Source organism: Crocodylus siamensis, chromosome 4 (genome assembly GCF_052110815.1).
Source record: "Crocodylus siamensis isolate JL-2025a chromosome 4, ASM5211081v1, whole genome shotgun sequence".
In the NCBI taxonomy this organism is placed as follows: Eukaryota; Metazoa; Chordata; order Crocodylia; family Crocodylidae; genus Crocodylus; species Crocodylus siamensis.
The window spans coordinates 26,819,468-26,844,394 of record NC_143398.1 but is presented as its reverse complement, the minus strand read 5'-3'; the positions used below and the strand labels follow the sequence as shown (position 1 = coordinate 26,844,394).

The window sequence follows — 24,927 nt, the reverse complement described above, 5'->3', positions numbered from 1 at the left end:
GGTAATGTACAATGAGAAGGAAGACATAACTTACTTGGTCACAGTGCTGGATTATAAATTCACGATAGCCACTGAGGGAAAAGACCTGAGTATCATTTTAGATAGCTGAGTGACACTTCTGCTTAGTACAAACAAATACATGTAAGGATGTATAAAGGATGGGATAGAAAATAACACTGAAGACCAGACCGTGATGAGCATTACTGCAGGTGCATGGGGAAGAAGCATTCCAGAAGTCATAACAAAAACATCTACTTAAAATAACTGCTATTTTGGTTGTTTTTATTATTGTATAGATCCCCTTATTGAAATATACAGATCCAGAAGTTTGGGTCTGGCTCCAAAATTTTCCAGAGTCCAAGAGGTCTCAACTCTGGGCTTTTGGCATAGACCCTCATCCCTTTTTAGGTAGCTAGGTGAGATTTATTAAGCTCTCAGTCTTCCTTGCAGTGCATAGTGTTCTTCATTTTCAGTGTCACAACAGGAAATTGTTTTACCAGAAAACTAATTCCCCTTGATTAAGACAGCCTTCATTCATAGGCAACTGGCTCATAGATAAGTAAACTTGAAATCAACCTTAACCTTCTGGCTGTCTCTCTATACAAAGTTGTTTTCTTGCCCCAGCAATGTGAGAAGGACAGGAAAGAATTTGTATTTTTTAATCTTCTTTCTTTTGATCTTCAAAGATAGTAATGCTCAGTTGAGAAGTCACTCATCTGTGCACATCCCCTTACATTACCCCTGAGATATTTAAGAAGCTAGTTCTGCTATTTGTTTTCAGGTATTTAGGTGACTAAGGACAAAAAGACACACCTCAACCCAGCATTTCAGGAAAAATGGTTGAACCTGTAGGCAATCAGTATGTTGTGGCCAGACCGGTGTACTCAGAGAATTTATTTGGTGAAGAATATGAAAAAGTACACAGATACCACAAAACCTTTTTGGACCATCTGAGGTTATATTTTCGGTAAGAAGTATTTTTTTGTGTTGTAAATATTGCTGTTAGAAATAGATAGCTTGAGCTGCAATTCTCTGATAGTGTGACCCCCATTTTTACAGTTTCATTCCAGCTATTGTTCTAAAAAGACTTTCATTTAGTTTCTGCTGTTGCTTTTTACAAAGTCCACATCTCCCTTCTGAAGAAAACAAATGTTAACTCACAACATTGAAGACCAAATTCTTTCTTAGTTTAACTCCATTCAGTTCATTTCCCCAGTGGTGCAGCTTCATCCATCCAACTGAACTCAAATCCTTTTAAGTCTTACTACCCCTGTTCTAACTCATGTTGTTAGATTACCATGAGAAAAGACTGTGTCCCCTACCTGTGATGAGAATAGTGTTTGTTTCCTTGGTGTGTAGAAAAGGTCCCCCAGTGTCATCTACAGACCCCAGAAAATGGGGATGTGAGAAAGGAAGGTAATGCACAATTATTGGCTTGAACATTAATGGAAGAAAGAGGCAAAAGATGATTTCAGAACTGCATGAACACCTCTGTGTCATTCCAGTGAAACAAATGAAAATTCATTATTCAAACCCAACATCTACTATTTCAAAATGATTTGAAAACACCATTTTCCTTAAACATCTTCCTGTTGAAGCAGGGAAATAGTGTAGGCAGCTTGTGTCCGTCTTCCTGGGCTCGACTGATGGGCTGGAATCTGTATTCTTATCATTCAGCTTCTCATACCAAGGTTGGGTTTAGCTATAGACAGGCTTAGATTTATATGCTGGATATGACTGAACTGTGGCTTCTCATATCTTTTCAGTTGTTCCTCACAAAAGTGCAAAAGAATTGCTCTAAGCTTGCTTCCAATAGCTTCCTGGTTGCCAGCCTATCGCTTTAAGGAATGGATGCTGAGTGACATTGTCTCTGGGGTCAGCACAGGGCTGGTGGCTGTCCTGCAAGGTAATCTCTATTACATGCTTCTCTTTGGTTTCTCCTAAATTACCATTTAAATCCAGGATTCAAACACCTGTGGACTTCAGGCTATAATATGTGCATAATTTTGCCTTTTTATCCTTTAATTACAGGTCTAGCATTTGCTTTGCTAGCAAATGTTCCCCCAAGCTATGGACTCTATACTGCTTTTTTTCCAGTCATAATCTATTTTTTCTTTGGCACATCAAGACACATCTCAGTTGGTAAGTTAAATCAGATGGCACATTGCTTTGCAGTGATCTCTTTCCCTGTTTATCTGTAGTAACCTGATGTTTAAAGAAATATTGGAAAATGTAACTATATGTTACATAAAGTGCTGTTTAAGAAAGTTTTGTAACATTTTTCAAATATGAAATAAAATTGTGATGGATGAAAAGTGATATGTCACCCTTCCAACATTAACATATTGCTTGGTGTTTGTTAGGTCCCTTCCCTGTTCTGAGCTTGATGGTGGGAGATCTAGTTACCAGGTTAGTCCCTGATGATCTTGGCAACAGCACTTTAACAAACGTGTCATCAATAGATGAACAGAAAGTGATGGTGGCTGCATCCATTACAGTCCTTGCTGGAATTTTCCAGGTTGGTCTCTATCCAGACTCTCTATTTTTCCTTCATTTCTTCCTACTAATAATCATAATGACATATAATTTCCCATGTAACAATCTAACACTTTAACCAGGAACCATCTGGGTCAGCTATTTGAAAGCTTCTGACATTTGGGCTATACACAGCCATATGTCTTATAGCAGAATGGAGCTGTGATGCTAAAGTATAAAAAAATTAAGATCCATATTATAGTACTTTAGAAAGGACCATTGAATTAGAGAGAAAAAAAGCATGATTTATTACTTACCTAGAAAAGAATACTGTAAAATGTTTCACTGGGTGATGATTTCTAATATTTGTTTTTCCATTATGAAGCATTCATAATGTATAAGAAACAGGGGTATACTGAAAATCCTAAGAACAAGGACATTTGCTTTGGAGTTAAAATAAAATGCCCACATTTAAGACCTCCTGTAGCAATGGTTGTTGTACCATTATGCTAACTCTTACAATTTTATAGTAAGACTTGACAATATTGGATGTTTTTCTTAAAGCCCCACATCCTGGATGCCTGTGATTAAGTAACAATCTCAGTTTTCATTAAAAAAGTTTCTAGACGTCTTGGCTCCCAAATCTATTACTTTTTAAAATCTCATTAATTCTAAGCTATACTCATGATTTGTGAGGACTTAACTCATGACTTTTGAATGCTTGGGGCTTGCAATACTGCACTGTTCTGATGACATCAACAAATGATGAGCTCTTTTGTGTTTCAGCTGGTTCTGGGAATACTGCAGGTTGGATTCATAGTGATTTATTTATCTCAGTCATTAATCAGTGGTTTCACGACTGCTGCAGCTATTCATATTGTGGTGTCTCAGCTGAAATTTATGCTGCAGCTAAAAGTCCCTGGATTTGGTGGACCACTTGCATTGATCTACGTGAGTACTTAATGATTGCTAACACCATTGAAACAACAAAAGTGCATTATACTGCAGGTGTGTCTACATGTTGCCGTATGGTAACATTGCTACGGCACCAGGCTTTAGTACTTCTTTTTGGGATATTAAACCATGGCACAGTAACTGCCTGTACTGTGCTGTGCATGTGGCACACAGTTAGATTTTGCTGCTACTTTGCTATAGTGGCACACTAAAATGGGAGAGTGAATCGTTATGGTGAAGTAGCTGCCAGTCATGTGTAGACTTACATGATCACTACGTCGGCATAGTGTGCCATACAGTGAGTAGCACATTGCTACAGTGACGTAGAGCAACGTGTAGACATGCCCTTCATGTAACAAAGTTATACCAACAGACAATAATATAAGAAAACAAGCATGCCAAAAGAAACGTACAAAAAGAAAAAAAATGGAAGTGTTATTAACAAAATGTTGTGATAGTTAGATCTATTATTGAGTTCCCAAGTGAACAAATTATATAACCTTTCCTACAGTATATTAGCATTTCTTTAATAGCTCACTCAACTTTGTTTGAGCACTTAATAATACCTACCTTTCCTTATTAGACTGGAACATATAGTGTAAATCTGTTCAATTTCGGCATAGCTCCCTGAAATCATTTTGGGTAATTAGAAAGTATAAATAAAGAAAAGGAGAAAGGTACAAAGAAAGGAAGGAAAACAGAATTTGTGAATATGTTGTGTGTGTTCAGTTTTTCCCGCTTAACGTCTATCTTCCTGGGATTGGGGTTAGAGGCTTTCACTTTGACGTTATTATTAGGACTCTAACTCAGGTTCGTAATAGCAAAAAACTGTTAGCATCAGGTAGTTTTCTGTTGGATTATATGTGAATAACTTAATGGGTTCTCAGTCAGGTTTCCAGCAGATAGACCAAGTCCTATTGACTGCTGGGCAGCAAGCAAGATGCACCATCTTGTTCCCAGACAGAATCAAGAAGTCATGTTTGAGAGCCACTGAAAAATGCATGCTCTCTGCTATCTATCTGCAATACATACAGAAGTACACTCACCAGAGCTCTCAAGTGATAGCGTTTCAGAAGAACTGAGCTCTACCCATATGTAGATAAACAAATGAGCTAGTTGGACCAGGCCTAAGGCACCTTCCCATGCTTATGGGAAGAACACTGCTAGATATGCCTGTTCTTCTGTTTTGATTCATTTCTCATTCACTCATTGAAAAGGCACAGTGAGCAATACAAAACAAACAAGAAGACTAATCTGAACACCCATTTTGCATATACCAAGATTATACAGATACAACATTCAAATAAGCCCTCCCCACACTTACTTCACATTTTTCACTGTAACTGTGTGAGTGAGAATCCAGTCACACACCTCTGAAACCACGATTGGAGGGACTTTTTATACTGGAGGGGGGATCTGGATCAATATTTTTTTTTAATAAAAAAAGCATTTCCTCTTTCTTATGGGCTAAGATTGAGTGAAGGATCAACTGCACTGGCTTAGTACCAGAGCCAAGAAGGATTTAAAATGGCACCATATAGTGGAGGGTGTAGTCTGGTCCAAATGTGGACAAGACTCCCTGTGAGATCCTCATAGTCATCTTCCCACTGGCCAGCTTCCAGTGGGAGGATCTAAGCTAAACACCAATGTTATGGAAACGGGGCACTCCTCCCGAGTTTGCTCCTGTGGTTACTGGCTGAGGACAAGTGAAACTTGGGGGCATCTGAACCCCAAGCCTCTAGGCTTGGACCTGTAGGATGCCTGACAATGGATTTAGAAGTATCTGAAATTTATATATATAAACCCTCCTGAAACCCTTCCCCCCAGGGGTTCCCTTCTTCTTGCCCAGGCCTCAAAACGTTTTAATCTGCCCCTGGCCCTAGCTAAAGAAATAATTAATGAAAAACAGATATATGTTTTCCTTTTTGAAAGACTAATGTCTACTGAGCCAAGCTAATACAGCATATTTCAAAAGCTCTATATTTCTTCTTAATTAATGTAGACTCTAAAGAGCATATTTGAGCAGATTGAGAAAACAAACATTGCAGACCTCGTCACATCACTCATTATCCTAGTCATCGTGTTTGTGGTGAAAGAAATAAATGAACGATTCAAAGCCAAGCTACCAGCACCCATTCCAATTGAACTCATTGTGGTAAGGATTTTTTTTACCTTTTATTTGTAAGTGTAGTGCAATGAGAGTGACACTGAGGCACAGTTTTCACTATTACTTCTACATGACAGAGTGACAAATTTTGCCTTTCCACTCTGACAAAAATATTAAATAAGTTTCATGCAGGTGGATGGAGTTATCATTATATGCTTTCAGTTTCATTATTTTCTAATTTAATACATGGTTATAGATTATATTATTATTCATAAAGCACTTTATATGTGATTTAGCTGTGATATCAGATATTTCCCTCATAATAAAACAGGCCAGAATTCCATTAGGGTCACACTGCATACCAATGCTTCTCCAACCCCCAGGATTTTCACAAAGTACATCAAGAAATATCGCAAATCATATAATCACAGAAACACAGGGACCTCAAGGATCATCTATTCCAAGCCCCTGAATGAATGCAGAGAATGTTATGACAATTTTAGAGCAATGAAAACACAGTTTCCAGAATAACTTTGAGTGGTCTGGACCTTCAATGCAAGGTCAAATGCAGCAACTGCATTACTAGTTTTAGTAACTGCACCCTTACATGTACTGACAGGTGCCCTCTCCCCTTATCTCATTGCCCTGTTTCCTGCACTTCTTCCTTTTATGATCAAGTTCCAATATTTCTATCAAACAGGAGAGATAGACTTATCATTGCTGATAATTTAATGTGAAATCTCACTTTTCTAGAAAATGTAAGGAGCCTGCAAACAGGTTTTTTTTTTACTTTGAATAAGTGGTCATCAACCTGAAAGGATGGAGGAACACTGTTGTGGACTAGCATAGTATTTTTTACATAGGGGTTGTTATCCAATAGGTTATTATAGGATAACTAGTGAATTGCCTATCAAGAATGACAGCTGGCGGGGACAGAGTGCCACCATGATGGTAGGGATGGAGGGGACGGGGGCAGTGAGGCCAGCACTGCACCACTACCACCCCATGCTGCCACCACCTTCAAGGAGCAGGGATGGGGATGGGGGCAAGGCCAGCAGTGGTAGCCTCACCCCCCTGCTTGTCCCCTCGGATCCCACCATCATTCTCCCCCCACCACACTCTGCCTCCGGCTCTGCAGAACCCCCCCGACGCCCCGCTCCATCCCCTCCATCCCCACCATCATGGTGGTGCTTCATCCCCACCATCATTCTTGGTGGGCAATTTGCCCCATGCACAGCACTGGCTGGAGCTACACCCCACTGGGACCCTCGCCACCCAAGAGCATTACAGACAAACACACACACAGACACACACACACATGAACTAAGCCCTTTATATGTATGTAATGATACGATACTCAGATTATTATACTCAGATTTGGGGAGGGGGGGGGACAATCCTTCACTAATGGAAATATTCAAAGGAATGTCGGGGCAGGGCGGGTGCTGGGCACAAGACTTAACTATAACATCTAGGGGCATGTGTAGATGAAACGGGGGCCCTAAATTGAAGTGGTGGGTTTTAAAAAACACAGCTTGAATTTAGGGCCAATTAAACCCCCATGTCATGCACACATCCTGTTACTTATCTGCCTCTCCGGCAGGGAGGGCAGGGCGAGCTGCCAGCAGGCAGAGTGGTCTGTGGGCTGCAGGGGGGCTGGTGCTTCCTGCCTACAGGCACCTGGCTCGGGTGGTCCTGGGGGATACCGCAGCTGTGGAGGAAAGCATTGGGCCCCCATGCAGCTCAGGCAGGCAGGCAGGCCCCAGAGCGGGGGGGTGGGGAAGATCAGGCTCTCTACTTTGCTTGGGTGAAGCCGGCTTTCCTGAGCCGCTGCCAGGCTGCATGCAGGGCTTCCTGCAGAGCCATGGAGCTACATGGAGCCTGATGTTTTGCTCCACAGCTGTAGGGGCAGCAAACTAAAACTCCTCAAAGGAGTTTTTGTTTGCTGCACCCCAAGTCATTTAAGGCACATTACGCTGCTGAATTTCCTACAGCAGCTGGGATTAACATGCAATACACCACCAAGGCATGTAAACACTGACACCATTAAAGTGGTGCAAAAGCATTTAGCCTGCTTTAAAGTGTTGTGTGCACATGCCCCTCGTTTTGTCTACACACGGCCTAGAGCACCCAGTTTAGGGAGCCTAATTTTGCCACCAGTGAGGTCATTAGAAAACATCTTAGAGAAGCCATGTTTCTTATAGAAATGGGAAAAGAGTTTTGATCAGTGGGTGCTTCTTTGCTTTCTTATTTGCAAGTTCCTAATATCAGTTATCTTATTATCTTACAGACAGTCATAGCAGCAGGTATATCCTATGCCTGCAATTTCAAAGACAAATTTAAAGTAGATGTTGTTGGAAAATTAGAACAAGGGTAAGTGTAATTTTTAGTTATCCCAATGCAGTGAATGTCCTTCCCAAATAGGTTCTTTAATGCCAAATTCATTTATCTCTACTTCCTGATTAAATAAAATACACTTATATAAATTCCATTCTCTGCGAAGTTAGGTAAATATTTTGCATTTAACCAACATCCCAGCTTTCAGAGGAATAACTTCAACAGATAAAAACTATTATAAAGCACCTGCTTGGTGATAAGCAGTTTGGGCTGAATCCAGGTTGGTTTCAGAGGCACCTACATTTCAAAGAACTTGATTCAGTAGGTATGTTGTAAGCAAACCGTATCTCTATCAGCAGCATTGAATTCAGAGAACACATAATGTTAGCATCCACCTTTTGCCCAAGAACTTGGAGGTTAAAGCACACACCCAGGAAGTGGGAGACCTAGGTCTCCCATGCCTGCTGGGGAGGAGGCATGCCACTCTTCCAGTTGAAGCTGGGCTGCTGAGTTACTGAACAGCCAAGAATGCCAAAGGGATGGGACCAGAAGGAACATGATCTGTAGATTAGTGGTCTTTTCCATACAGTAACTATGGCAATGATATCCAGGAGCCAAACAGCTGTTTTAAAACAAAACAGAATTTTCTTAAATCAAAAGAACTTAAGAAGGAAAACAGATCTTAAAAAACATTAGTCTATATGCACACCTGCTTCTCCTAGAGCTTCTTGTTTCCTAGAACTAGAGGATCATCCAACTTCTTTAGACTCCTTCCACAGTATTTCTCTCTCTCTCTTTCTCAATCTTTCCTCTCAACAACTGACCTCAAAGATGGCTTTTTAATGACTTATAAATTGTTGATATCTTAGGGCATCTTTACATATGCTCCAGGGGTGGGGTGTTTTAATTAGAGTGGCTCTTGGGATCTACTCAATTAAAGTGCCCATAGCACCACATGTATTCAGCATCCAGTGCTTCAGAATGACAGCAGGGGTGCTTTAACTAATGCTCATTCAACAAGCTTTAAAGTGCCCATCCCCTACACCATTTTGAAGCATAGGGATGCTGAATAGACAAGATGCTGAGGCTGCTGAAGTGTGCTAATTAGCATGCTCCAGTAGACTTAATTAATCGAGTCTGTTCTGACACGCTGTAATTACAGCACATCAGAGCAGACATCCCACATGTCTACGGGTACCCTTATATCCCAGCATGTTGGGCAATCTCTGTCTCTTCAGCTTGGAGGGTGGGAACATATTATTGTCCTGTTATTGAATGTGACTTGCAAAAGTTCCTGCCTAAAGGCCATGGAGCAGCAAGTATAATTAAGGTCCCTGGTGGATAATCTCCAAGACTGATATTCCATAGTAAATATTTACTGAACTATCTATAGCTTCTAAATGCAACCCAATCCACACCAGCTAAGAAGACCTGTGCAAGGCACTTAGCAGTAAGTAAGCTTTTTACTCAGAGCATAAATAATATGCACCTTACCAAAAATAGCAAAAAATCTGACACCTGTCAGGATTTGCCCAGGTGAATTGCGAACTGAGATGATTACAGAAAAGGCCCAAGTTATGAAGTCAAAATCATGAGCCAAACTTCCATAAAGTTCAGTAGTGTTCAGATCCAGGATTATACTTTGATCATTTCTCAACATAGAAGTGTATGGACAAGACAGCACAAGAGGTGGACTATCCCCCAGTGCAATAGATGAGTAACTTACTGTAATGCCTTCTTAAGTACCCCCTCAAGGGACAGCTCTCAGCTTCTGTTTCTTTTACAGATTTCAAGCTCCTGTTGCACCTGATATAAATGTTTTCCAAAGCTCTGTGGGTGATGGTTTTTCCATTGCAATTGTTGGATTTGCTATAGCCTTTTCAGTGGCTAAAGTATACTCCATCAAGCATGATTACCTAATAGATGGTAACCAGGTAAGTAAGAAAATTTTAAAACGGTTTAATTTAATAAACTGGAAGTGAAAGTAACATTAGAAATGTTTTGCCTTGTGAACAATCTTAATGAACTATTTAAAAAAAATCTGTATTATTTTGCTAGGAATTAATTGCCTTTGGACTGAGTAACATCGTTGGTGGATCATTCAAAGGATTTGCTGCAAGCACCTCACTGTCAAGAACAGGTGTGCAGGAGAGTACAGGAGGAAAAACACAGGTATCAAAAATCCAAGATCTTGACAGAGTTTGGTGTATTAAAGCTGCCTGCTCGGGTCATATTCAGGTGTTGTGTTTCTACCAGGAGAATTGTTGCTCTATCAATAGAAACTATGAGCATACAAGTATTAATTCAATTTTGCCTGGGGGAAATATGCCCCCACCAGGAAAAAGATCTTCTAGGCCGATACCTGGAAGATTTCTGCTGCATGAGAAACTCTCCAGTCCAGTCTGGGAGAAAAGTGGAACAGTCACACTCTGCTCCCCACCTGCTCCCTAGAACAGGGTCTACTGGTCCAGGGAATGGGTGGAGGGGCCAAGAGAATGGAGCAACCCCTGCTTCCCATGCCTTTCCAGTCCAGGCTCACCCCCATCTGGGGAAGGCAGGGAGAACAGAGGAGAGGGGCAGATGTAGGCTCAATGCTGTATGCTCCCTGTCCAACAGGATTTCTAGCAGTAGAAATTTCTCAGTGCTACAAATGAATGCCTGTTCAAGGCTTCTAGCAGCACAAAATGCTCTAGGATAGGAATTTACGGTGGGAACCTTTTTTTGTTCAGATTGCTGGTTTTCTGTCAGCCATCATTGTCATGATTGTGATCCTGGCCATTGGATTTCTCCTGGAGCCACTGCAGAAGGTACTCCTTTATTTGGCATAGAATTTTTCAGTATTTCTTAAAGACCCAGTGTAGCTATGGTTGGAGTCAATGGGAATGTTGGTACCAGTTTCAGCAGTAGCAGGCTTGGGCTAAGCTCATGTAGAGCCCTATCCTGTTAAATTCCACAGATTTTCTCCACAAAAGATGCACCTGCAAGGAACATAGGATCACTGGATCATAGGAAAGTATGACTGTCATTGACCTAGAGCTTGATCCACAACTGTACCTTAGGTGCTACAAGCCTGAGCACTGCAGTGCCTAACTGTGAAGTGCCTGGCTGCTGAATGGAATCCCCAGTCCTGCAGCACTCCCTGTACACGGTATGCAGAGAGGATCCACAAAAGCCGAGGGCTAGGAAGGAAGCTGTCTAAGCTATCCAGTAGGAAATGGCAAGAAGAGGGGTGCGTTCTACACACTGCCCTTCTCTGAGGCTTAGACATCCAAATCTGGATGGTTTGAACCGATATCTCATACCTTGAAGGGGAATGCCCAAACCGATAGGCTGTGGTGGTAGGCCTCCCAAATGGGCGGGACTCCTCTTCTGATGCATGCTATGCTTCTATTAACATTTGTCTTTGCATTATAACATTCAGCATTGTTTTTTTCTTGTCTTGAAAATTCTACGTGTGCTTTGTTTTCTAACAGTCAGTCCTTGCGGCTTTGGCTCTTGGCAATTTAAAGGGGATGCTGATGCAGTTCCGAGAAGTGGGCATTTTATGGAGGAAGGACAGATATGATTGTGTAAGTGGGAACTAATATGCGTTTAAAGATAAAATGCTATTGCAGTCATTTATTTTACAGATTCTTTTATAGCTTCTATTTGTTTTTTAACCTGCTTTGCATATACTATTGATCTGCTTTGTCTGTGTTCATATAATTGTTTGAGGGTTCTTTAGAGGCTCATGCTTTTATCTTATTTCTCTCTTTTTATGCTTCTCCTCACTTTCATTTTTGCCCAAACAGATCTCTCCTTTAAAAAAATTCCACCTTTCAAGTTCAAGTATGACAGAGACTAACTAGTTTAGGCAGGTATGACATTTTATAGGCAACAACCTATAACATGCCTTTCTGAACCAGTGAGTGGCTAAGGTGCCACTCTGCCCTTCCTTCTGCACAACTTCAGACTTACAGGTAACTATCTCTGTACTCATAGAAGGTCAAATGTGAAAAGCAGTCAGAAAATTAATGAATATATACAAATTTATGAACATATTCTCTCTTTAGAATGTGGATATATCTGCCATTACAACCATTGATAGTTACAAAAATAAATCAAGTAAAGAACATCACTTTACATTACAGCAGGGGTACTAACCTGTGGCACATGTGCCACAAGTGGCACAGACAGCTTATGTAGCAGCACACAGTAGATCAGGGAGGGAGCAGGGAGCATGGGTAGATAGGGCAAGGATCACAAAGCAAAGTATCAAATTGAGCAGGGAGCACAGGAAGGAAACAGAAGACAGAGCAGCAACTCAAGTAGGGGGCACAAGGCTGGGAGCAGAAAGTAGAGGAGCAGATTCGGCAGGGGAAGGGGATTGGAGTGGCACCTGGGGAGGGTACAGAGCTAATGTGAGGTATGCCAGCCAAAAAAGTTGTCCCCCACTGGCTAACAGTATAGCTTGGGGGTTACCTGTACTGATATAGCCATGGAGCATCCTTGTCCAGTAAACAGGGTCCACTGCTGGGAACTGGAAGATCTAGCTTGCATCCTTAACCCTGATTTTTTGTGTTACTTAACTGCTCTGGGCCCCAGCTTCCCAATCTGAAAAATGGGGATAATGATACTTATCTACCAACCATGTGGCAGTGTTCCACTAGTATGAAACACTGTGCTATGGACAAACATTATTATTATCATTATTATTAGTGTTATTATTGTTACTATTACTATCATCATTGCCATCATCATCAGTAACATTATTATGTTAATAATAAAATGTTGTTGCATACTAATACTGCATTGTATTACTATATTATAACAATGCAATTATAATAATGACACTGATAGTATTATTAATATATAATAATTATAAGAACACTTCCTCTTTTCCATTAAATGTCTAAGATGTATTTACAAATATTATATTTGCCAGTACCATGATTTACATTTTATCTTGCTCTTTTGGTAGATTTTAAAGAAAATTCAACTAGTTAGAAGCACTTTTTAATATACCTTTTTTAATCCCTACTGTTTATACTGGACTTTTCAAAATAGCTGGAATTAGGAGTAAAGTGGACAAGATTGTCTGTTTCATGTCTGGTATTTATAGCAAGCTGATGAGAACAGTTGAGTCTGCACAAAATAGCCAGCACACTAACCACAGCTGAAACGATGCCTTTATTGTTAACATCTAAGAGGCTGGCATATGTCTAGCACTATTTGCCTGATATAACTAGTTATCCAAGTTGGTCATGGATTCCTTAAGTCAGGGTTGGGCAAAATACTGCCCACAGGCCAGATCTGGCCCAGCAACTGATTGAATCTGGCCTGCGGATAGGTGCCCACCAATTGATTGTATCCAGCCTATGGCTGCCCCCTGTTGCTCTGCATGTGGCTGAATCCTGCCTGCTCCCACTCAAAGAAGCCTATGCCACGCTCCCACCTGCACCCACCAGACAGAGTACAGTTTCCCGATGGGACGGCAGCCACCCAGGTACTGCTCAGGTCTTCCTGCTTCTAACACCTCCACCTCCACCTCCTCTTGCCCCTGCTACACAGCTCCAGGCAGCAGGTAGCTTGGGGAAGTGGCAGCAGCCATGGGGATGCACACCAGGCACCATGTGCCCACCCAGGCAGAGGGGAAATGGCAGCCAGGAGGCTCCTGCCCCAGTGCGCAGGGCTTCAGCTCCTGGCCACCTTCCACCCACTCGGCTACCTGGTGTAATGAGCAGCGACCTGCAGGTGGCTGAGCGCTTGTAAGGTGGCCTGGAGCTGAAGTGTTGCGCACTGGGGCAGGAGCCACCCAGATGCAGCTTCCGCTCCTGCCTAGCTTGCCATGTGTGCCCAGCACACATCCCCATAGTCACCGTTGCTCCCCTGCACTACCTGCTGCGCAGAGCATCATAACAGAGGCAGGAGGAAAAGGAGCTGCTGGAGGCAAAGGAAGCTAAGTAGTACCCAGGCAGCTGCAACCACACCAGTAACAGGCCTGCTGGGACGCTATGCATGCTGGCCAGGGCCAAGGCTGGGGCCAGGGTTGGGTGCAGGTGAGAGCATGGTGTAGGCTGCCCTGAGTGGGCGTAAGCAGGGCTCAGCCCCATGCAGAGCACTGCAGGTGCAGCCACGGGCTGGATGAGTGGGGTAGGGATGGACCATACCTGCACTTCCTGGGCAAGCTTTGCTGCATGTACGCCCTGCCTGCCCCACACTTTCTAGCCCTGGCCAGCTCTCATGACCTAGTGCACAGGCAGCCCCCCCACCACACACTCACACATCTACCCCCCGCACACACGCCTGCCCTCCGCACACACTCAAATCCCCACCCCCTCCACACACACCCCACATCCCCCAAAACCGCTCCCCCCATCTCCCACCCCACACATGGTATACAAGAGTAAGACTTTATTTTGAGCTATTATGGAATCACCTCTATATATATTACTCAAAAAACCATAAATTAGGACAAAATTATTTTTTAATAAAATAAAAATATGTTATAATGGATGTTTGAGTTTTAGTGTATGATTTGTTTTTATCTACAATTTGTTAAAATGATATCTTCTGAAAGATTTTATGTGTGCGGCCCTTGACAGCTCACCAAAACAATATGTGGCCCACCAGCCAAAATAATAGCCCACCCCCGCCTTAAGTGATAGAGACTCTACAAGCACTTCATACCAATTGCAGGTAGACCTTAGCATCATTAAAAAGATTCTCCAGTATTAACTAAGAAATCTTCCCATTACCCCTTGGTGATGCTTGGCAAGCTAAACCATGTGTGCTCTGCAGGTGAGGAAAAAAGATTAAGCAGCTTGCTCAAGAGCTCAGGAACACCTCAGGCCTATGATTTGCGGTTCCTGAACCCCAGTCTGGGGTCATGCTTCTGCTTTTCATGGATGATAACATCTGATATCGTGTTTGTTCTTTACAGATGATATGGCTTGTGACTTTCGTAGCTGCTATTCTACTAGGGCTCGATCTTGGACTAGCAGCTGCTGTTGGATTTGAACTTCTGACTGTCGTATTCCGCACACAGTTGTGAGTAATGGTTGAATATAAAGTTAAACCCTATTCAAATATTGTGCTGGAAATAAACTCAATCAGGCCTGCAATTTTGTACTCCAAATAAATTCCTAGTAGACATGATAGGATAGAGATGTCCATGCTATCTCTGGGAACGTCAGTTGGGTTTTTAGATGGCTATGTAATAGCATTTGCATCCACAGCTGATTTAAGCCACAAATTGAAGGACACACGTAGAAATGAAACTGAAGATCTCATGAAAACACTTGGCCTATGCTGTTCACAGAGAACAAAGAAATTAGAGTATACATGTGTTAAACAGTATAAAGTATACATGTGTTAAATGGGAACAGCGTATTTTGCCCCCACTTAATGAGAAAAATAATTTGCATACTCACCTCAGTATTTTTATAGGTCTCATTAGAAGGCTGGACTGGGAGTCCACTGGGCAGCAGTTACTCATAATTCCCATCAAAGAACAAAGCCAACAAGATCAATCTGACGCTGCAGTGGGACAATAGAAGCTCATTACCTATATAAGAGCTAGGTTTTATTATGATTGCTGCTGCTGCTACTTGTGTGAGTAACCACTCAGCAGCACGAATAAAGAGTTCCCAGTCTAACTCATAATAAATTTCAGCCTCTGTCAGGATAGTTTTTCCCTGCCATTTGAATTAATTCTTCGTGGCTAATTTCTCTCTTAGTGTGAACGGCCTTTAAATAGACTCCACAAACAATACAGTTATCTTCAGTCCTAAGCGTGATTTATTTTATCAGAAATTAGGGCTGTATAGCTTTCACAGAGTAAGATAAGCTTATTAGCGCAGCAATAATTGTTCATTTGATAAGGTTTGGCATAATGCATCAGTATCTTTTATATTCATTTGCAGTCCAAATTGCACTCTTTTGGCTAATGTGGGAAGAAGCAACATCTACAAAAACAGAAAGGATTATGCAGATGTAAGAGCTTCTACATTATTTACATTGACTGTTGCAGGTCTGTAAAACAGTGCTTGTAAGTAATACCTTTCTTTTATTGTGTAGATATATGAACCAGATGGAGTGAAGATTTTCAGATGTTCTGCCCCAGTCTTCTTTGCTAATATGGAGTACTTCAAGGACAAGCTTATAAAAGCTGTAAGTTTTTTGCTGCCTGTCACTTCACAATTATTTTGATTGCAAATGAATGAATGAAATAATAAAGATAAATAACACTTACTAATAATTAATTTGCATATACAGAATATAATTCAAAGAGCTCAAAGAATTAAAATTCTAATTTGTACCCATGTGTCCATGAGAGAGGGAATGAGCCTACTACTGTTCTACTGTCATTACATACTTTTAAAAAGTCTTTAAAAAAAGCATCACAGAGAAGATTCAAAGAGATGCTGTCATAAATATTTTCCTGCAATAGTAACCCAAGAAGTGCTAGGCTGTCTCTGGACAAGGAGGAAGATGAATGTCTTTGTCCCAAAGATCTGACAATCCTAAAAGACAAGCAGCAAAACAGCTAGGTGAAAATATGTCGGCAAAGAGATCAGGGAATGATAGCCTGCAGGGATTTTACCAGTTTGGCTCTGGGGATGTTCTTTTAACTGAATTCAGCTCCCTCTGTGGTCTACCCTTGATGATGATCACTCACTGTTATTGGTTAGGCCTTCACAGACACCCAGAGATTTCCCATGTCCTTCTTCCTCTCACTTGCAGTATTATCCCATCTTTGACTACTGCCTATGTAGGCACTAGGCAGGTATGCCGCACTCTCCATCATAGTTTATGTGCTAGGTCACAATATAGTAGTGGAGAGATCACAGCGTGGGCTTCAGCAAGGGTCTGCCAGCCAAGTACAAGCCAGCTAAGGACCCACAGCATATACTTGGGTTATTAGCCTGTGCTGAAGTCTGCACTGCCCCCCTCTTCTCTGCTAGCAGGGCCATGCCAGCGTGTGCTACAATCATACTTTTATCTGGCTGTACAAGCTTACCCACTAAGAAAAGAGGTGCTTGCATAGCACAAAGATAACAGCACAACAGAGGGAACACAGAGCCCAACCTCCAGTCGCCATGAACATGGTCCAAAGTCTGCTGAAGTCCTGAATCCTTCCACTGACTTCAAGGAGTTTGTCACTGAGTCCTTTATCCATCCATTAAATCGAATGGCACTGCTCATGGCTGTGAGGCAAGGAAGTTTTGCTGTAGACAACAAGCAGATCCCGTGGGCTAGATTCTGATCCCAGTCACTCACCTAATCCAAAGTAATTCAGATACAATTGATGAGAGCACAATAACAGGTGGAACTACTGCAGAGAGACACCAGCATAACCGAGATAAGAATCCAGCTCAGAAAGGGAATTTCCAAAAGACTGATGTCATTTGCCTGAAAGCAACTAAACTGCTCTCTCAAGAAAGCCGTGCACATGATGTGTGATTCATAGAGTCAATTATCTAAAGGACATTGTTTGCTTGCTTGCTTGCTTGCTTGCTTTAATATGGCTCTGTCGCTAGCCAGGAATTTGCTGATAATCTGGCCCCCCTCCCTCCCCCTACAGCCCCTTTTAGACTAACATCAAGTTTTCCCTTCTCCATGCAAAAGAATCCAGAGAGTTCATCAAGCTGTAATTTTGCAGGTTGGCTTTAATCCATTGAGGGTATTGAGGAAACGCAATAAAGCTCTGAGGAAAATCCGAAAGATGCTGAAGAAAGGAGAACTACAAGTAACCCCTGTAAGTGTGTTGACTTGAAAGGTTGGAAAGAGACAAACTACAAGAAAGGATTTAAAAGCTCCTCTAGTAATTAGGCACCCCAGTTTCACTTTGAGTTAAGTGAGAGCTGGTTGCTTTCCCCATGTCAATGCCAATGAGGACAGGTTAAGCATTTCCCCATATTGCCATGGCGTAAGCTAAATATAATCTTCAAAAATAAGCTTTTTTAAATATAAGCCCTGGTCCCTGTCCTACAGCTTAATGCACGCGTCTTTTCTTCAGTGAGTCTTCCTTGCACTCACATTTCAAGATCAGATCCCAAAGAGGTAAAGGCTTGATATGTAGCTAACTTTGGGATTGCAGCTCATACATAGTTTTCTTCAAGTAAACCACTTCCATAATTTTCATGGACCATCCAGAGCCTGCCCAAGTTGAAGGGAGTCTCCAGACCCTGATGAAATAAACGTGCAAAACAAAATACAAAGCGATTGGTTGAAAATAGAAATGTACAAACTGTAGGGGAGAAGGAAACCCTTTCAATACAAAGCATGGGTAGAACATGATCCATTCATTTAGTGCTTCGTCCCTTCAGTACCACAGTGTTGTATATAAGTGTATGCACCAGATGTACTTCTAACCCTGGACAATAGCTTAGGCTATAATGCTAATTCTAGACATTTTTCTTTGACACAGAAAGGCTTTATTTGGACAGTTAATGGTATCCCTGAGTCTGATGAAGAATTAGATAACAACAAAATAGAGGAACTGGACCAGCCCACTAACATGGCAGATTTGCCCATGCAAATTGACTGGAACTCCGACCTTCCTCCCAACATCAGAGTGCCCAGGATTGACATCCACAGCATCATTCTTGATTTTTCAGCAGTAACATTTCTTGATGTTTCTGCCATGAGAGTCCTCCAACAGGTAACAATTAGCTTTCATGAAACAACTAGTCAGTAGTTACAGATGAAAAAAGTGCAAAGATAATGTCATTCATCAAGATGTGCATCTATGAGCATAAGAATAGATCGCATACAGATTTAAGCCTAGAGCCTCAAAATCTCATTCACATTGACTTCAAAGGCTAGAACTGATAGAAAATGTTCCACTGAAACTGTTTTTCAATAGAAAATTAGGTTTTCAGCATAATGAAATAGTGCATGGAAAGTATGTGCTTTCCTTGTAAAAAGCTTTCAGTTAAACTGAAAATCCTGGACATAGCAATAAAAATAGTAATAAAAACATTTTTTTTCTTTTGTCTAAATTTTCCAAGAAAATGTAACTGTGTGGCGATGTGCTAGACCATATGTAACACATAGAACATGGTCTGGGGTTCTGAGCTCGGGCTAAGAATCTGGCTCCTACTTCTGCTGCTGCCACAAATGTGACAAGTGACCTTGGGCAAGGTTTAGTTCAACTTTGCAAATATCAGTGCCTGCAGATAGACTTCTTAAAACCTTAATTTGGGACCCAAATCTAGTAGTGTTACTGTCATGGGAGCTGAGTGCCCACAGTTTCTATTATCTTCAGTAGAAGTTATGGCTGTTTGGTATTATGGGCATGTCTACACCACTTTCAGCCAAACTTGAGTGCTGCACTGAAGCACAGAACACCTGTCCTCCATGTGCTACACACTAAAAAAAATGCAGTACAGCTGCTGTTTGGAAAATATTCAACACTATCCCTGGGCTCTCTGTCGCAGTGCTGCTTAGTGGCAAGCACACAATGATGCCCAGTGGTGGCTACGTTATACTTTTTCAGCATTAGACGTGTATACAACAGGAGCGAGCAGCTGCTTCATGGAACAGCTCAGAGTGGCAGAGTCTCTGTATTTTTTTAAATTCTGTCTTTAACCTCTTGAAGTCTCAGTTTCTTCATCTGTAAAGCACTGATATTAATGCTGGACTGAGATATTATCTTCTAAGAAAGATTTTTCTTTGCATCTCTTATTAATGTTATTTAATATCAATCCTTTCCTTAAAATATATAATTATAAACTCTTTCTTAGTGTCGTTTATCCAGGTTTACTCTAAACTCCAGTGTTAGTTTTAGGATTCTATCCTGGTCAGTGAGTCTTCTAGAAGCAGAACCTGAGCCTAAAATCCATTTATTTGCATTCAAAATACAACTGATTTCTTAAAGGTGCTACAGACACCTACTGTATCTAATCACTGTGATTGCTGTTGAGTCCATAACAAAGGAGTTAGTTGCTAATAATGGTCTGCTTTCTATTTCACAGACTTTAAAAGAATTTATCCGGATCGACGTAGACATTTATATTGTGGGAGTACATGGTAAATTCTTCCATTTTGATCCCCCTTGTTTTAAACAACCATTTACCAGTTAAATGTTCACTGGGCCAGAGAGATAGGGAACCTCTTTTTTATACCATACTCATTTCCCACCATACATTAGTACAGAGGATAAATTGTACATGAAAATACTCTTTGACGTTATGCTGCCACACCCAAATTAAACTAACCTTGCAGGGCAAGGCTGACTTTGATTTATACCCAGAAACTGAACTAAACAATCATGAGCCAAAATTAAGATTCTCATTCTGGATGAGGGCAGAGGGAAGGGGAAATGGGATAGCATTGTCTGCATCCACTTTAAATATCCCATGGCCCGTTTTTTCCTGTCACAAAGTCTTGTTCCCGACAGTTTTCTCTATTTTAGATCTTCGCATCTTTCCATCTGATAGGTATTACCAAGAAATCAGATGTATAGAGAGAAATAAAAAATGTCTGTTGCCCGTGCCCCAGCTAGCAATTGCCCAGTTTTAGGACAGCAAACAGAGGCTTAGGCTGTGTTTGCACAAATCTCTCATTGGGGCAGCTGGGAAAAGGAATAATAACCCTCAAGTCATTGTAGAACCCAGTGACTAACTTTGCCCAGACACTACAGCCATAGGGTGCCTGTCTTTGCTGAACTACAGCCATATGAAACTACAGGTTATGTGGACTGGCTACAGCCCATCCACTGTCATGGGAGTATGATGGTGCTTTAAGACCATATGTAGGGACTTTGTGAAGCCCAGACACACAGCTTTTGGCCTCTTCATGACAGCATAAGGCACCACAGGTGCTTTAGGTTGCAGCCTCTAAAAAGAAAAGAGGCAAGATGAACCAAATTCTCTTCTAACCCTCCCGTGGTACAGTCATTGTTTACTCGCCTGCACAGAGCATGCACATGGGTGTGAACTGCTGCCAGTCAGAAGGGAACTGTTTGGTACCCACTTTGTGCTGCAGAAAATGAATGGCAGCATGAGCTGCTAGACAGGGGAGCCTCAGGCCTCATGGTATCTGAACAAGTACATGATGCAGAGCCCTTCTTGGAAAATCCCTGTGCTCTCTTGAAGGACGTGTTGGGGCTCTGAGTTCTTCCTTGCTACTTCCAGGCCTGGCGGTCATTGGTTTATAACTTCCAGGCCTGTAGGTTGCCGATTTGTAACTTGATTCTGTTTCCCTGCAGATGGCTTCCTGGATAAACTGGAAAGATGTGTGTTTTTTGATGAGGAGCTGAAAACCTCTATGTTTTTCCTCACCATTCACGATGCAGTGCTGCACATCCTGATGAAGAGGGACATGGCCACTTCACCAAAATTCCAGCCCATCAAGGTACCGGTTGCTATACTATCCTCTATGCCCATTGGATCAGCACCTTACCATGATCTCAGGTCATTTGTAGAGTTAGTCTCATCTATTCTTGCACAAGCACCCAACAGAGGATGGCCCGGGGTGTTTCACTCAGGAAAGTCTGTGAAGGAAAGCTCTTTTCAAACTGTCATCGTTGGAGAAGGATAGGGGCTAAAAGGCTCGTCATGGGTCAGGGGCATGGCCTTTCAATCTTATGGGGCCACAGCAAAGAGAGCTCTCATTTCTGTAGAGGATCAGCCTATCCAGTGCTCTGTTACTAGCACTCCTCACTAGCTATAGGGACCCTTTTGGATCTCAGGTCCCCCTCATCACGGTTACACTCCAGTAGCATTTGTAGGAGAGCACTGAGGTGTAGTGCTGCTTGCATTCAAGTGTGCCAGGCCTTGGCGACACTCAAAAGTTGCACATAATTGGTTTAGTTCAACTGATCTGAGTTAAACTGATACAGCTTCTTAATCCGAATGCTCCTGGATCAGTCACAGAATTACTAGGATAGATTACACTTAGGTCAGAAGGACTCAGCTCTGTCCCTTCCCTCACATGGACCAGTGGGTGCCAGCCTTTTTGACAGGTGGCCTACAAATTAGCCTCACATTCTTCCCATGTGCCAGATCAATTCCCTTCCCCTGTCCAATCTGCTGCTCTGCTTTCTGCCCTTTTTGCCACTGTGCTGCCTGTCCACTCTCTGATCAGCCACATGCGACACACAGAATCTGTTGGTGCCATTTGTGGCATATGTACCATACGTTGGCCACCCCTGACATGGACACAGCGGACACTGTGGCCAAGATCCTTGGGAGTCACATTTTCTGAGTTCTAGAAGCCAAATCACCTCTAAAATTACCTAAAAAGAGAAAGGCACAGAGCATAACTTCCTAACCCAGACACCTCTGTTTACTATAGGAGAAGGGAAGCTACGATCACTATATCATCAACACAGCTGGAGAATTACGTAGCCGGGAACACACAGTGAGTCATTCACTTCTGTTTTTACTGTTTAACACATTTCTGCCTGAATTCAAGCACCAGTGAAAGGCACCTTCCCCACCCCCTGACAGTTCAGGGACTCACCTCACACTGGATCTCATTATATGCTGGAGGAGCATGGGAGCAGTGCACCTAGTGGTCACAGCCATCAAAAGGTGCTAGTTCCGGCTTTGATGATGTGGATTTAGTGATCCATTAGAAACCAAACTGAAGCTACCAGCTCACACCATGTGAGCTTCCACCAGGCTTTAAACCCCTGAACACCTGAGCCAGACTTGGACAGCGACCTAAGAGGACAAGCCTCCAACCCTGAACTTCTGCATCTGGCTTGTTTAGAACTGACTTGCAGCCAGTACTTGGTACACTAGTTAGGGCAGGAGTTGGCAACTTTTTCCAGCAGAGACCACAGCAGGAGCTGGGGGGGGCACCAAAATAACACAGCTCATGTCAGAGGTGGACAGGCATTAGGACCCAATCGCTGCTGCTGCTTCTCTCTGCCACTCAGCTGCAGCAGGTGGGGAAACCTCGCTCTACTGGGGCCCATGCTGCCTGAGTGTGGTGGGACACAGGCAGCACTCCTCCACTGGAGTCGCAGGCATATGAGCATGATGTGGCTTAGGGGCACTCCCCTCCACTGTCAAATACCACCAAAGCCATGACCCTGTGGGCCAGATCCACAGGCTATATGGGCCGAATCTGGCTTGCAGGCCATAGCTTGCTGGCCCCTTATTTAGGGCAAACCACTACAGTGGTGGGAAGCTATGACCTTGCCCAGGATAAATTATTAAGCATATTCCCTACAGCCAACAGACTGACACAATTCTTCATTGGGAAGAAAGGTCCGTCATTACTAGCTCCACTGCTTTCTCTGCTGACCGCCCACCCCCACCACAACATCTGAGTTGGGCTCTCTGATAGCCATGGGTCAGGAGAAGTTTCCTACTTTGGAGGCAGAGAAAACTTTCCGCCCTGCCTGCAGGAAATGAGAGGCTCTCCCCTGGGGTCTGCTGAACCTCCTGGTCAGAGGCCTCTCCCTTCCACTGCTTGCTACCATTTTTATAGAGGAAAAGACTAATGATGGGCCTGCACACTTCTGAACTGAGACAGACTTCTTTTTGGAGTGAGTCAGGTGACATGGTTAGTGAGCACATTTCCCTGTGGTGTTATTCTCACAGTTTCATGTGCCAAACACAGGGATGATATATTTCTTTGGCTTACAGTGATGTTAAAACACAAGAAACGGGACAAGAAAAAATTTATTAATTGGTGAAATGTGAAAATATTGGTTAATACCCCGGCTGGATTATTTTTAGCTGTCACTTGCCATGCCCTGCAATTATATTGTACAATATACAAAAGCCATGCTGGACATTTGTCATGCACTTGTACAGTTCTGTTCATGTGAACCCCTAAGTGGACCATGGACTCAGGTGATGGGGCACAACTGTAATTCTTGTAGGAAAGTAGCACTGTGATGACAGCCTTTGGTTGCAAGGGAGAGAAAGAGAAATATCCTGAGCAGACTGAGCCCCCAAATCAGCCAGAGTGGAACAAATGGGCTAGTCTGGAACATAAAACCCTTCTGACCTCCCAAAACTGGAAAAAAATCTTTCTGTACAGTTTACAAAGGTGCATAAAGAAGCTATTCTGCATCTAGAAATAGTATTTATTTCATTGTTTCTTTTCTACAGTTTCCAGGAGAAACAAAATTCTAATTTTCTAAACATTGGCATCATCCAAACAATAGAATGTCACCTGCAGAAGATGAATAAGGATATATTCGTGTGTGAAGACAACTACAGATATGTTCATACATTGTATGAGGGACTTTACTACACAGGATTATGTTTCAGGGTTTGGAACTGGTTTGTTGTATGCTATATATAATGTAGATTGATATGATGTGAATTTTCAGCTTTTATAGTTTGCTAGCTTATATACTTATGAAGGAGAAAAAGTGATTGAGGCTATCCTAACACCACTTGTACATATGTGTATATATGTGTATTTTATTAAACAATTTTTAAACAACCTGTACAGTAACAAATTTATATACTGTTGTGTTTATACAGCTATTTGAGGTCTTGTATTATATGCTATAGTTTAATAATTTAGTCACATTTTTCTTTATCTCACACATAATTCGATAAAGTTTCATTGAAGATCCTGCAAGACACTGACTTGACTGACTGAATTATTTTTAAAATGGTAGGCCTTTTCTCTTGTCTCAAATGGTATGTAAAGTGAATCACATATCTATTCCAGAACTTTAATATTGATATCAATGTACACAGCATTTACAAATGCAGGGATGATATATTTCTTTGGCTTACACTGATGTTAAAACACAAGAAACAGGACAAGAAAACATTTAGTTAATTGGTGAAGTGTGAAAACATTGGTTAATACCCCAGCTGGATTATTTCTAGCTGTTACTTGCCATACCTTGCATTTTCAGAGAGGGACATATACAATATACAAAAGCCATGCTGGACATTTTCGTGCACTTGTGCAGTTCTGTTCATCTGAATCCTCAAGTGGACCATGGAAACGATAATAAAACAGGGAGCATGTGGCCACAGACCAGAAATGGGAGTCTACCAAGGGAAACACTACAACTAAATGACTAACAAAGATGAACACAGAAAATTGCAGAAGCCTGAGCAGGCGAGCCTGTGATGTTCAGT

The 24,927-nt window shown here is 42.1% G+C and overlaps 1 protein-coding gene across 1 annotated transcript; it reads left to right on the top strand.

Annotated features, from left to right (window-relative positions):
• Positions 1-836: 836 nt before the first annotated feature.
• Positions 837-24,032, top strand: SLC26A3 (solute carrier family 26 member 3). Its single transcript, XM_090046304.1, has 20 exons — positions 837-967; positions 1,767-1,906; positions 2,032-2,142; positions 2,364-2,518; positions 3,262-3,426; positions 5,432-5,584; positions 7,827-7,909; positions 9,660-9,807; positions 9,932-10,045; positions 10,603-10,680; positions 11,347-11,442; positions 14,796-14,902; positions 15,778-15,847; positions 15,932-16,024; positions 17,517-17,612; positions 18,285-18,518; positions 19,834-19,888; positions 21,069-21,214; positions 22,157-22,222; positions 23,932-24,032. Exons 1-20 carry the CDS (start codon positions 837-839, stop codon positions 23,953-23,955), a joined length of 2,265 nt encoding a protein of 754 aa, XP_089902430.1. The 3' UTR covers positions 23,956-24,032.
• The last annotated feature ends 895 nt before the right edge of the window (positions 24,033-24,927 follow it).

Excerpts from the sequence above, each read along its gene's own strand:
- SLC26A3 (XM_090046304.1), top strand. The coding sequence starts at position 837 with ATGGTTGAACCTGTAGGCAATCAGTATGTTGTGGCCAGACCGGTGTAC. Across the intron at positions 1,907-2,031 it reads GCTGGTGGCTGTCCTGCAAG|GTCTAGCATTTGCTTTGCTA; the intron begins GTAATCTCTATT and ends CTTTAATTACAG. Across the intron at positions 2,143-2,363 it reads ATCAAGACACATCTCAGTTG|GTCCCTTCCCTGTTCTGAGC; the intron begins GTAAGTTAAATC and ends GGTGTTTGTTAG.